The sequence below is a fragment of the Cibotium barometz genome, chromosome 3 (genome assembly GCF_041138505.1).
Source record: "Cibotium barometz isolate CiBa-2024 chromosome 3, ASM4113850v1, whole genome shotgun sequence".
Taxonomy (NCBI): Eukaryota; Viridiplantae; Streptophyta; class Polypodiopsida; order Cyatheales; family Cibotiaceae; genus Cibotium; species Cibotium barometz.
This window is the reverse complement of record NC_141048.1, coordinates 68,219,719-68,233,445: the sequence shown is the minus strand read 5'-3', so window position 1 is coordinate 68,233,445 and position 13,727 is coordinate 68,219,719. Positions and strand designations below refer to the sequence as shown.

The 13,727-nt window shown below is 41.2% G+C and overlaps 1 protein-coding gene across 1 annotated transcript; it reads right to left on the bottom strand.

The window, feature by feature from the left end:
• Positions 1-404: 404 nt before the first annotated feature.
• LOC147640453 (pentatricopeptide repeat-containing protein At3g53360, mitochondrial-like) lies at positions 405-2,462 on the bottom strand. Its single transcript, XM_086825342.1, has one exon. It carries the CDS (start codon positions 2,460-2,462, stop codon positions 405-407), a length of 2,058 nt encoding a protein of 685 aa, XP_086681468.1.
• Between the last annotated feature and the right edge of the window lie 11,265 nt (positions 2,463-13,727).

Below are 13,727 nucleotides of genomic sequence, written 5' to 3'. Positions count from 1 at the left end.
TAAATGTTTTATGTTTGCCTTTCTATATACTAATGCTCAAGTTTCCCTGGGTATAGGTTTAGCTTTACCTTCAGATCAAAAGGCTAATTCTCCTTCCAGAAACTGTTCCTCTTAGTATATTTACAAGAGTGGTGAAATCTTCTTCCCACATTCACCATTCTCCCTAAAATATATCTTTTGTTGTGCAGTATATCTCCTTGTTGTAAGTGTATGCTCAACTCTGAAAACATAAAGTCAGTTTTCTCCATGCCATGTTCGTTCTCAATGCCCTTGGTATTTTGCCACAAGTGGATGTCTGCATAGATGTTGCACATTGAAATATATGCCACATCATGTGTCTCATCTAACTTCATTGCATATTCAAAAGGCTTGTTTGCCAAGCTTTAGAGTCTACATTACCCCATTTACGACAGGCACCCAACAGCGTGCTCCACATCACAAAAAGGCATTATGTGTTCAAAGGCTTGTCTGCTAAGCTCTACATTACCCCATTTATGACAAGCACCCAACACCGTGCTCCATGTCACAAGATCAGGCTGGAAAGGCATCTCCTTCAACATTGCCAAAGCCTCATTGAGTTGACCCGCACGGCTAAGTAGATCAACCAGGCAATTGACATGGTCAAGAGTCGGAGTTATGCCAGAGTCTTTGCTCAAGGCCTCAAAGTACTTCAGCCCTTCATTCACAAGACCTGCATGACTGCAAGCCGTGATAACACTAACCAATGTGATCCCATCCGGCTGCAAGCCTTCCTCCTCCATACTCTCAAACAAAGAAAAAACAATTCCAGTCTCGCCATGCTGAGCATAGCCTGTAATCAGAGCAGTCCACGTTATCAAGTCTCTTCTTGGCATTGCATCAAACAATCGTTGAGCCTCCTTCATGCTCCCAAATTTACCATACAAATCAAGGAGAGCATTTGCCAAACTCATTTCAGTGATCTGGATTCCATTAACCCCGCTGAAAGTGGCATGGAAGTGGTTAGGAAACGAGACCTCCGAAGTGCTTGAAACATGGGAGTCTCTTTCAATGCCCCTTTTAATTATCTCACTGTGTATTGCTTGGCCCTTACCTACAGCTCCTATATCACCAAAAGCTCTCAAGCTAGAGATAAATGTGACAGCATTTGGAGATATGCCCTCCTGCTGCATCTGCTCTAAACAGCTGAACACTTCCTCACCAAGCCCATGTTTAGCATACCCTGTAACCAGTGCATTCCACGAGACTACCTCCCGTTTTGGCAGAGCGTCAAAGGCTTCCTGTGCTTCCACAAACATACTAGATTTGGCATACAAATCCACTAAAGTACTGCAAACAAATGAGTTCTCTTCGAATCCTTCTTGGGAAATCTCAGAGTGTATTTCTTGGCCCCTGCAAATGGCTCCTAAACTGCCACAGGCCTTCAAGCTGCACACATATGTCACAGCATTAGGAGACACACCCTCACGTTGCATTTGTTTCAACAAATTTAGTGCCTCCTCACTAAGCCCGTGTTCAACGTACCCTGCAATAAGTGCATTCCATGACGACACATCTTGAATTGGCAACTGATCAAACACTAACCGAGCTTCTGCAAGTTCACCGCATGTGACAAACATATCAATCAATGCACTACAAACATAAGAATTCCTTTGGAAACCCTCTTTGGCAATCAGAGCATGTATTTCTCGCCCTCTGTCTATAGCTCTTAAGCTGCAACACGCTTTCAAGCAGCAAACACATGTAACTGCATTTGGAGACACACCTGCCAGTTTCATTAGTTCCAAACACTTCAGAGCTTCCCCACCAAGCCCTTGTTCAGCATACCCTCCAATCAGTGCAGTCCACAAGACTACATCTCGGACTGGCAGCTTGTCGAACACTTGTTGTGCCTCTGCAAGTGAGCCACACTGTGCGTACATATCAATCAAAGTGGCACCCACAAAAGCATCACTTTCAAAGCCCTCTCTAGCAATCTCAGAGTGTATAGCTTGGCCTCTTTCAATAGAGTTCAGCATAGTACAGGCTTTTAACAAGGACATGAATGTATGCCTACTGGGATGTACACGATCTTCTTGCATCTTTTGAAACAAGTCAAAAGTGTGCTGAGGTTCCCCATACTCCATGTAGCCTTGAATGAGAGAACTCCAAGAATACTCATTGTGGCAACCCAACCGAACAAAAACTTGCTGGGCAATGGGAATGCTTCCACATTCCACGAACATGGGCACAAGGTAGTTCTCCAGCTGTGTATGTGTTTCTAGACCAGAATCACATGTAAGCAGGTACACACCCTTGGCATATATCAAACTTTTCCTTTTTCTGCAACCCTGTATACAGGAGACGAGACTCTCCACTGAAGGTAATTCTGCCTCCAAGGCAGCAAGTGAATCTTCCAAGGTTAGCATTTGGTAGTTATTCCCTTGCTCGTCTTGCTCTGCAATACCTCTATATGTATTCCAAACTGCAGCTGCATTTTTCATTCATATCTATAACTTCCCTGCTATCAAGGGAAACCGGAATAGTTTGACAACACCTGACCCAATATTATTCTCTGCATTCATTCATCCAAACAGACATGAGGGCCTTCCATTGGAAATTCTTTTCATGGAAATGTCTTAGGCCAGTTTCGCATAAAACCCCATCGTCCTCGATCATGTTTTACATTCTTATGCAACCTTGCTAAAGAGCAAAAAATGAGGGCAACTTAATCTTCAATGCTTACCTGAAATATATATTCGATGAATATTACAAGGTGAGAAAGGATGTTTCAATAAATTTAGGATACATTCTGGCGATTCATGTGTTTATGGCTAACTTTGACATGGTAAATCTTGGCCAATAATAAGGCCCATGAGTTTGGAAGATCCTGAGAAATGAAATGTGACTCTCTTATCGGCTCTATATAGCAAGGTATTGTGTTTGGTAGTGCATGCATATCCCATCTTCCCTTTGGGCTTCATGCAGCCCAACCTAAATGGATGAGCAACATGGTTCTGAACATTAGGTCACCCGTACTGTACCCACCCATACAGATCAATGCAGGATGGGCCTGAACATTGCAGACCCATTCACATCCGTGCAGATGGTCTTGGATGGATGAGCGAGCTGGACATACTCGGCCATACAAAGGATCCTCGATGCGCCCCCGGTGCAGTGCAGAAGGATGGGCAAGCTTGTCAGCAAGACGCCCACCCATAAAACCGACTCTAGAAGCACCCGGCGCCGTGAAGATGATGAGAGAAATTACCTGCACATGGATCCTTGATGAGCCCGGCGCAGTGCAGATGGATGAGCAAGCTTGCCGTACATTACCCGGTCTGTTGCCCGTCCATACACCCACCTTCTATATCCTAAGCCTAACTTTGTAAGGGCAGACAACCTACTTGTGTGCACTGTGTATGTAAGTCATAGATCTTGCATTGTGAGCTCCAAATTTTTTTTCCCCTCTGAACCAGGACACAACAAAAAAATTACCTTGTCCCATAGCTCGTGAGCATATATATACTCATGCCTACCCATCAAAATGTTAAGGCTTGGTTGGCAATACATCCAAAACCATTTGATGGACATGTGTTGGTGTACTAGTCATCAGAAGTTTGGGTGCTTGCCTGTAAAGAAATTTCCACCCACCATCAAACAAATCTATGCTCTAGATTTCTCTTAGAACAATCACCTCTAGGCTTCGGAGCAATCTTGCATTGTGTAACCAAACTAAGGGGAGGCTGAGTAGCACCCAACCTTTTCAACAAGATCCTCCCCCTAGAAAGCATTTCCTTTAAGGACTTGGAAGGGTAATCTTGACCACATCCCCTAGCATGTCATATTTTTAAACTTAATAATTTTAGCCCTAGTTGGTTGCTCGTTGTAGCCAATGCACATAAGTCCCAACCTTGCACTTTGCAAAGACTTTATGTATTATGAGAATGTATTTTAAGCCCTCTTAAAATATTATTCTCCTCTCTTAGATAATTTTGGGATGCCTGGATTGTTTTTGCATTAGCCAAATTTCATTAATACCGTGGGTGATGCCATTTCAAATATTAATGCATTTGGTGCACATTGACGTCTACTTGTGACTTCCTATGTTTGTTTGTGTGGAAGGGTGATTCCTGGAGTACTTAAGCCTATTGATTAACATGTGTGTGGTGATGGTTTATATACCTATGGAATAATTGCTTACCAATTTATTGTTGGATATTTTATAAGTAAAGAGGACTTGGAAGATTGAGGTGAAAGCACACAAGTTATTATTTTTAGAAGGCATTCATTATTTTGGACAAACTTTCTATTTATGCGCTCACTTGTGCACATCCATTTATTTATTTTTACGATCTTAAACTTGTTGCAAATATTTATTTTGTAAAGCTTAAAACCTTTCTCCTAGCCCCAAGTAATCTACTATTTAAGAGCTCTCTATTTTGGGTAAAGAGAGAGCATATATTTTGGATGAAGAGAGAGTGTTGTACAAGAAAAAGCACAACTTTTGTATTTTTTAGGCTATGGCCTATTTTAGAAATTGAATGCTTAAAAATACTCATGTGTGGGGAATAAGCCACATACGTGAGGGAATAAGATTGCACCCAATGTTTGTGTCATACAACAGCTAAGTATTTTCATGTGTTAAATTTGAAAGTTTGGTTTATGATAAATTTGTAGTAATAGCTTAAGTTGAATGGTTGAATAATTATTTTTCTTGAGAAATTATCTTCCACAAATTCCTAGATGTGGATCCTCGTGTCAGTGGTATCAAAGCACGGCTAGGTCGATTTGTGGAAGAAATTGAAAATGTTTGAAGAAATTAAAGGCTAAAGGCAAAAGGCAAAGGTTGAAGGCTGAAGGCACTTGTGACCATTGGGCAATAACCAAAGAGCAAAGGAAGGCAGAAAACCACTTTTTTTTACTCAAAACCACTCAAGAATCAAAAACCACTTTTCAATCCTTAATCCTCTTCTTAATCGCACACTATAGATGTGTTTAGCAAGCAAAGGAGACTTCAAAACCGCTCAAATCTTCTCAAAACAAATTGCTTCATCTTCTCCACATCATCAAGGGCTATAGGTGACTCACCATAAGCTATCCTTCTTCCCATATGTGTCTACTTTCAGCTTATAAGGTCTTTGATTAATTGTGATTAAGCTTAACAAGCTTTTAAGCTTTAAAAAGGGTAAAAAAGTGCTAAATTAGCTCATATTGCAAGCTTTTGGGAAGTTTTTGGCATGTTGTAAATTTTTGGTGGATAGTAAAGGTTCAGCCAATAATTTCTTATTTTTATTTTTATTTTTTTTAATTCAATAATTTTTTGAGGTCCAAAACTCAAATTTTTTGCTTGTTTTGAGCATTGAAAGGCCTAAAAATAGCTGAAAATTACTAGAGAATCCCAAATGATCCAAACAAAAATTCTAAAAATTTTATTTCAGATTTTGGAACCAAAATTAAAGTTTTCAAGTAGTTTGCAAAGTGCAAAGATTAATTTTGAGTATTACACTCATGAATTGCACTATGGCAGAAGCCTTTAAAGCTGGTGACAATCGTGATGGAGTGAGGAGCTAGTGATGGGGAGATTAAGGAGCTAGTGATGAAGCTACTGATGAAGCTCGTGATGAGAGCAAAAAAAACAACTAACTTTGGTGCAAATACTTCTCATCCATGCCCTTGGTGCATGCGTGGAGGAGTGAAACAAAAAGGCAAGAAGAAATGCAAGGAAAGGGATATTGGTGAAGAGGAATGTGACAAAATGGGCAGTTGCGAGGGTGAGTGGGATGGTGGAGTGCTTTCATCACCTATGATGACGCCTCCAACGAGGGGTTTGCAAGATAATAGTTGGAATCCCATTTTTCCTTTTCCTCTCAAGAATGTTCACTTTTATACTTTGCATGCTTTCATGCATATCTTTAACTGCCTCTTAAAGTGTCACATAGACTATGCTTTCACTATGCCTGTGGTAAAGCTCGACAAGATGAGGTGATTACAAAAGTAGGAACATTCTCAATGAGATTGGTTGTCATGGTGATAAAGTGGAGTTTCGAGTGAGCCAAAAGACCTCAGGAGGTTCTCATATAGTTGCAAAGAAGGTTTTAATGAGTGTCGTGAAGGCCAGAAGGTTTCTCCAATAGCCTACAAAACACAGGCAAAAAGATTCTAGCAAATGCACACAGGGAAGGTCTGGAAATCATAGATCCAAAGAGGAAAGACCTTTGTGCTTGCACTACCTCAGACTACTTGGATGCAAATATTGTTGCCTTGCATGAGCAGGTGTGGGCACATTTTAACAAGGTTGTACGGTTGATGAATCTAAGCAGCACAACTGAGGACAACAGGCCGTTGGGTGAGTCCACATGGGTTGGCACCACTGAGATTCTAGCACACCCGACAGTAGCCCTGAAAACTCTGCCCAGAGGTCATGCCCCTCCTACACAGCCAGAGGCCATTAAGACTCCCCAAGAGCCCAAACGGCCAGTGTCAGCCCCGCAACACCTTCATCGTAAGAGCATGTTTTTTAGGCCCCCACATACATGGGCCGACCCCCCCAAGCTCTTTCGTGTGGTCCACGATCCAGGAGATATGCCACTACCAGAAGTCCACGAAGCTACTAATCCCTAAGGCTCCATTAGCACGGACATGCAAGGAAATTCTTTCGGATTACAAGATGGAATGTCACATGCAGCCCATTGCCCTTGAAGCATTGCAAAAGGAGGCAGAGGCCTACCTGGTCACTCTTTTTTAAGACACTAACCTCTGTGCGATTCATGCTAAGCGAGTGACCATCATGACGAAGGATATGCAGTTTTGGCGCGATAAATTCGCAAAGAAAAAGGGCTATAGACCGTTTGATTTCTAATGTAATTGACCAAGTACAAATGTAATATTTTTGTCTTTGTTTGATAGTCTACAATTGTGGCTGATGTGATTGATTGGTTTTTTTTAAATTGTACCAAACAAGTGGGCTAGAAGGGTGCGAAAAAGGCCTGTGAGGGAGGCTCGAAAAGGGCATTTTCGCACCCCTCTGGCCCCATTGGATTTTTATTTTTTGTGCAATGTTTGAGGTTTTTTTTGTGCAATGTCACATAAGCCTAAAGAGGAATTCATGTTTTACTAGCAAGACCTATCCACATGATGGGCCAGAAGGGTGCGAAAAAGGCCTATGCGGGAGGCTCACACAAAACATCTTCTCACAACTCTGGCCCCTTTGGATTTTGATGTTTTATGCAAGAATTAAATAACTCAAAATTTCATGTCAATTCTATTCATATTTCCAAACTCTTGGGTTTAAATACATATCCCTTGATTGAGAATGGTTTAAAAATTTACTTGTACTATAAGGGTTCATTCTCTCTCTAGAATCTACTAGGGTTCACTAGTGTTTAGCCCTAGATTTATTCCAAAAATTATCAAAATAAATCTAAGTTCAAGGATTTATCTTTAATAATATCCCCCCTTCGTTTATCCTTCAATATTCTAGAAAGATATAGGCCTTTAAGAGGGATTCTCTCTCTCTATAATTATTGCATCCCTTTTGCTAATTCTAATTTTAATCTTCTAATTTAATGTAATTTTATTGGGCGATATTCCTACATTGATTGAACAAAAAATCCCAATGTGCATTAGGTGCACATGCACATCTTAACTAAATTGACCCAAGTTAAAAGAATATTATTGATTTTTAAAATTTTTGGAGTAAATTTATTAGCATAACCTTAAGTCTAGAATTCTATTCAAATTAGGGTCTTTATACGCATTAAATTTTCAAAACTATGTTCTATGGAGTTTTTGAAAATATTTTAACCTAAGACATAGACTGTTAATTTTCACAGGTTGTTTAATTTAATTGATTCACCCAAAAATTTATGACTTAAACAAAAGTTAACAATTTAAACCAATTAAATCAATTTGCATAGTGTTTTGATTAACCAAATATCAAATAAATAAACAAACAAGTGGGCCAAAAGTGTGCGAAAAAGGCCTATGCGAGAGGCCCGCACACGGCATTTTCACACCCCTCTGGCCCCTTTAGATTTTAACTTGTTAATTTTTAGAAATATTTAACCTAAGACACAGACTGTTAATTTTTACAATATGACTAATTTAATTGATTCACCCAAAAATTTATGAGTTAAACTTAAGTTAACAATTTAAACCAATTAAATCAATTTGTATGGTGTTTTGATCAACCAAATATCAAATAAATGAAAAAAAAGTGGGCCAAAAGGGTGCGAAAAAGGCTTGTGTGGGAGGCCCGCACATGGCATTTTTGCACCCCTATGGCCCCTATGGATTTTGATGTTTTGTACAATTCGAATGCAGGGAGAAGCAAGGCCTGCACATGGCTTTTTTCCACCCCTCTGGCCCCTATGGATTTTGATGTTTTGTGCAATTGGAACGTACGGAGAAGCTCACAGAGAACATAAAAGAGGAATCATATACAAACTCCACAAAAGACAAATTACAATTTGAAAGAGCCCATTTATTTTGATTGCAATACAGTTCAACAACAATTCATAGAGATTACAACATAACATTATGAAAGAGATCATTTACAAAAGAGTTTACATATGAGATGGTGGGATTCGTACTACAAGGGATGTCCGATGGTGAGATGGTGGGATTCGTTTACAAAAGAGTTTACATATGAGATGGTGAGATGGTGGGATTTGTACTACAAGGGATGTCCGATGTTTTTTAGCTATGGGTAGCTCCCCTATTAAGACAGCTTCTAGTATGTCCTTGTGCTTCAATTTTGCCATTGGTTCCATTGATTTTTGGTGTTTTCTTCTTCAAGTAGATAGAAAACTGCAAGGTAGCTTAATTACACCATTAATCCTAGGATATTCGATTAAACTGTGTATGCCTTGCATCATTAGGTAGCTTATGACTAGCTTAATCTATGCATAAAATGAAAACCTCAAAAAATCATCACTAAGAGGGGGAAATCAGGGAAAAACTAGGCCACAACTCACTCTCGGATTGCTTTTCTAAGAAGTGAACACCCATTCATCCACGCAGAGGTACAGTCGTACCCTTCTTAGCCATGCCCATTCACTTCTAGATTGAGAATCTCTCCAGATCGAATCCATAAATGAGTGTAATGGGCATTAAAAGAGCACAAATGTAGTACAGCTAACTCTATCAGGAGAATATTCAATGGTGGATGTCAAACATACATCATTTTGGTGTCATAAGACACCTGACTATCAATCTACGCACTTTCTTTGAAATTGAACATATGTTCCTCTTCAGAGGGACGCCCATTCCTTAAACTATCCACGTTTGTATCCTACTCAACTAGCGAATGCGCGTTCCTCCCCGAGGGAACTTATGTTCCCCACCCTACTTACATCCGTTACTCCCCAAGAGAATGTCCATTCCTCCCTAAGAGAATGTCCATTCCAGAATCTAGTCCATGACCGTACATGTATGCTTTTGAAGACAAACGGTTACTGGTCTTGTTAAGCCATGTCCATACCCACATTAACAAACGAGTGTTCCTCTAAGAATGAACGGCCATTCCCTAACTTCCACAAGGCAAAAATCTCCCTGTTCGAGAGTGTGATTCTACACCTTCACACAACACATTCATGCACTTATGCTCAAGGATATTGGTACAAAATAATCATGATACTGAACCCTCCTATGTGTAATCTCTTGCTAGATCCAGACACTATTGGTCTTCGATGGCACCAGTGAGTGAAGAGCACCCTAGCACAGGATATACCACCTCTAAGTTATAAGCCACCACCCCTAACTTAGAGGTAGGTGGACTGAGCACCAATGCAAGGACAAACCATTATCTTAAGAGCAAGCACTAGGATCCCCTACACACTCATAAAGGAGTCTTGCCTCAAGACTAAGAAACTTTATCCTAGGAAACGCGCACTCAAAAGAGCCTCATCCCTGAGAAACAAGCATGGACTGCCAACTAGAGAGAACTATCACATCCCCAATGGATTCAAGACCGTAGGTAGGACAAAGCCCAGCTAACCTAATCCAACTCAATCCAACGGTTTGAGGAGCTATACCAACTACCGTGTGGGCGGAATCGTTTCAAGAACCTAGATTGGTGCCATGCCTAGGTTGAGAACTAGCTAACCTAGGCCATGAAACTTCCTACTAGGGAGAGAGATTCCACCCAGAGCACTCCAGCCAACACATAGTACCCATGTACAGTAACTACCCATGTCGAGGGGTATACCCCGAATACTATACGGATCTCTATATGGAGTGCACATTGGCCCGTAAAGACATGATCCACAAATGAGATATTACCCCATAGGCTTTGCTTTCTCGCCTACGTACCTCCACCTGCACCATCTCTAGCTGCAGGGTTGACCCCTGAAATGTTGAGGTTAGCAATGGAAATAGGGAGGGGGATAGCATCGAGGGTTGTACCACTAGTACCCATGCAAATGCCATTTCCGAGACCAGAAAAGAACAAACCGGCCCATATCTCCAAACACATTACTAAGTTTGATGGGTCATGGGATCCCATTCCTCATCTAGAGATGTTTAACCAGATCTATGAAGCATTTGGCCATATAGAATATTAGGTTAAAGTGAGTGCCTTTGGCCTCACACTTGATGGAAAAGTGGGTTAGCGGTTTTGATCACTAAAAAAAGAAGACAAGGGTACCTTTGATGCCTTGAAAGAGGCCTTCAAAATAGGGTATTCGAGTCAAGGAACTCGATGGAGTCTGGTTGAACAATTGCATAACGTGAGGTAGAAGGAAGGAGAACCACCAAGACTATATCAACGAATGAGATATCATCACTCTCGCTATAATGATAGGGACAAATTCTATGATGAAAGACTGATCGATTGATTCCTATTTAGGGACTTTAAGATGTGGCCTTGCATAATTCCCTATATGCTTTTGGTCACACCTCCTTTGAGCAGTGTTGTAGAAGAACCATGGATTTTGAAGACAATTTCAAGGGAGCTCATTCCCAAGAATTGCATGAGGGCAAGTCCAAAGCTTCCTCCTTTAAAAGCACAAGTACAAAATCTGAAGGGAAAGGGAAGGAACCCTCTTCGGGGCAATAGGTGGAGCAATTAGCATAGCTGCATTGATGCAACAAATGACCCAACAATGGAGAATAGGTCAAGGCTACAAACCACACCAGTCAACCTCATCTATACCCCAAGAGAGAATTGGTGTGGTGCCTAATTTGTCGGAGCAAACTACTCTAGTAGGGATTGTCCACATTTGAGACCTAGACCAACTATCTACTATGGTTACTACCAGAGATGGGGAAATCACGAAACATCAAACTGCCTACCACCAAAGAGCTGCTCAGCCAGGCCTTTACCACACAAGCCTTACTACTAATCCAAGGTAACCGCTAGCGTTACCAATGCCTACACATCACAATGCACCTTAACCTAGCCATGAAGTGGCCCAGCAAGGCATTCTCAGGGTACCCAATGAACCCTTGCTACCTCTAGTCCTTCCACCCATAACCTCTGTTACTTTGAGTGACCCCAGTTCACCAGTTAACCTTGACAAAAATTTTCAAAGAAGGTGAGGAGGGGAGGGAGCTAAAAACATTGTTTTTTACCCACCTAAACCAAGTAGCCCACCCCCACAAATCCTAAGTCATTATGTGATGGAGTGTGATCACATGTACCCTGTATACCTAGTAGCTGCAACATTGCGAAGAACAAGACTTAAACCATATGTCTACATACCTATGCAATGCTACCACTATGCTGGACCTCACCAAATAGTTGAGTGTACGATCAAGAAAGGGATGGAAAGTACTCTTGTGAAGTATCCCCACCTTGATTCCCTTATGCACAGGTTGTGGGATAGATCACATGTATAAGGATTTCCCATTAAGGACGAGTATACTTGGAAAAGGGAATGAAGCTAAACCAAGCACCAACATTAACTTGCTGAGTGTGCATGATGGCTTTATCCACACAGTACCTCTCAATGTAGTCACATGGATGCAAAGCACGAGGAGAACTGCTACTCATAATGCCATTGCTGAAGCACCTACTTCACAAAAGCAAGAAATTCCAAGATAAGAAAGGGTCTTGTCTTCTAAAGAGGCTCCCAAGCAAGCAACATGAGTGACTATGTGCACTCAAAAGAAAAGGGCCATGAAGATCGATCTGTAAGGGAGACAACCATGTCACTATAAAAAGTGAAACCAATGAGGGGACAACTACAAATGTGTCATCTTCCTCATCAAATGAGGAGAAGAGCTTGTTACCACCTGCCCCTCAAAAAAGGAAGGAGATAGATCTTGATCGTCTACCTAGGAAGCTAGTTGAATACCCGAACCCAATCAAGGAGAAGAGTAGGCAAAAGGTTGCTCAAGAGCTAATCAAGGAATGCCAAGTTCAATTGGAGAAGGAACCTCAGTCAGTTCATGTTGCAAGAAGTCCTTTTATGCCTAGCATGAAATTAATTGATGAAATCCATGAGTGAAATAGAGAACTTAACCGTCATGTACTCTTTGGGGATCTCACTCAAGAGGTTGAACCAGAACCAAGTGGATCCTGTTGTGCTGCTTATCTTAAGAATCTGAGAGATGACCACCCAAAAAAATCTCACAATAATGTTCATTTCCCTATACCATACACTCTCAAAAGCCTAAGCATGAATAGGGATCATTGGATTCATGAGTCATCCCCCGTTCCAAGAGACATTACGGGTCTTTCTTCCTTTCTATCTTCACAAGTACAGATTCCCATTAGCATTGCTTCAAGGTAGCTCGAGTCTATGGGAGGATTTGAAGGATTGGATGGAAGGAAGGCTCAAAGCTAGAATGGAGGAGCAAGTGGAACCAAGGAGGTGAGATGAGTCAACGAGACGAAGGATCCATAGAACCAAACGGAACCACAAGCATACCCACGGTACGGTGAACAAGTTAGGGAAATATTTTGAAGGAGATGAACTTAATGCAACAACTTTCGATGAACTTCAAGTCACCAACATCCTAGATGATGGTGCACATGATGTGAGCATTGTCACACGAAGCAGTGCTGGGAGAAATAGAGTAAACCTCCTATGAATAACACTGCGTTGGTTGTGAAACTAGTTGATGGAGTCATTGCCACGAAGTCCATGGGTCGTGCGGGATTTGAAAATTAAATTCTCGAAACCAGTTGTGCTGACACACCTTTGTGGTGATGAACTTTGGCTAACCACCAGTTTCCTATGATTGCATCCTAGGACGGCCCTTCATGAGAGAAACCAAGATGATCCATGATTGGGATACGGATCACATTTACATTCAAAAAAAGGACTGAACACTAAAGGTGAACTTACGCACTTAGAAGTTCCATCCAATGTGTGTAGGACCCTTGGCAAAAGATTCAGTGGACTAATTGCCTACTAGGTCTATAGTAGCACACTTGTGCCGCCAAGCATGGAACAAGACATTGGAAGCTGAAAGGGATAGTATGGAATTTTCACCTCTTCTAGAGCCAGAAGACTTTGAGAACTGGATGCACATTCTTGCCACTATGGATATACTTCCAAAATGAACTTGAACCAAATTTTCCCATATGACAGATAGATAAGAAATTACAAGTCTCTACATCCGAAGTGTTGCATACATGCTTGACACTATGGTGAACCCATGAGCAGAGAAAAATTAAGGCCGTTTACAAGGAAAATCTACCTGTAAGCCCCCTAGAGCTAGCAGTTTTGATGGGGAAGAGGCTTATGTCTTCCTAATAGAGTCTGAAGAACATTGGCTAAGGTATGTAGAGGCTATCATGGTATATTCAGACTTCTACC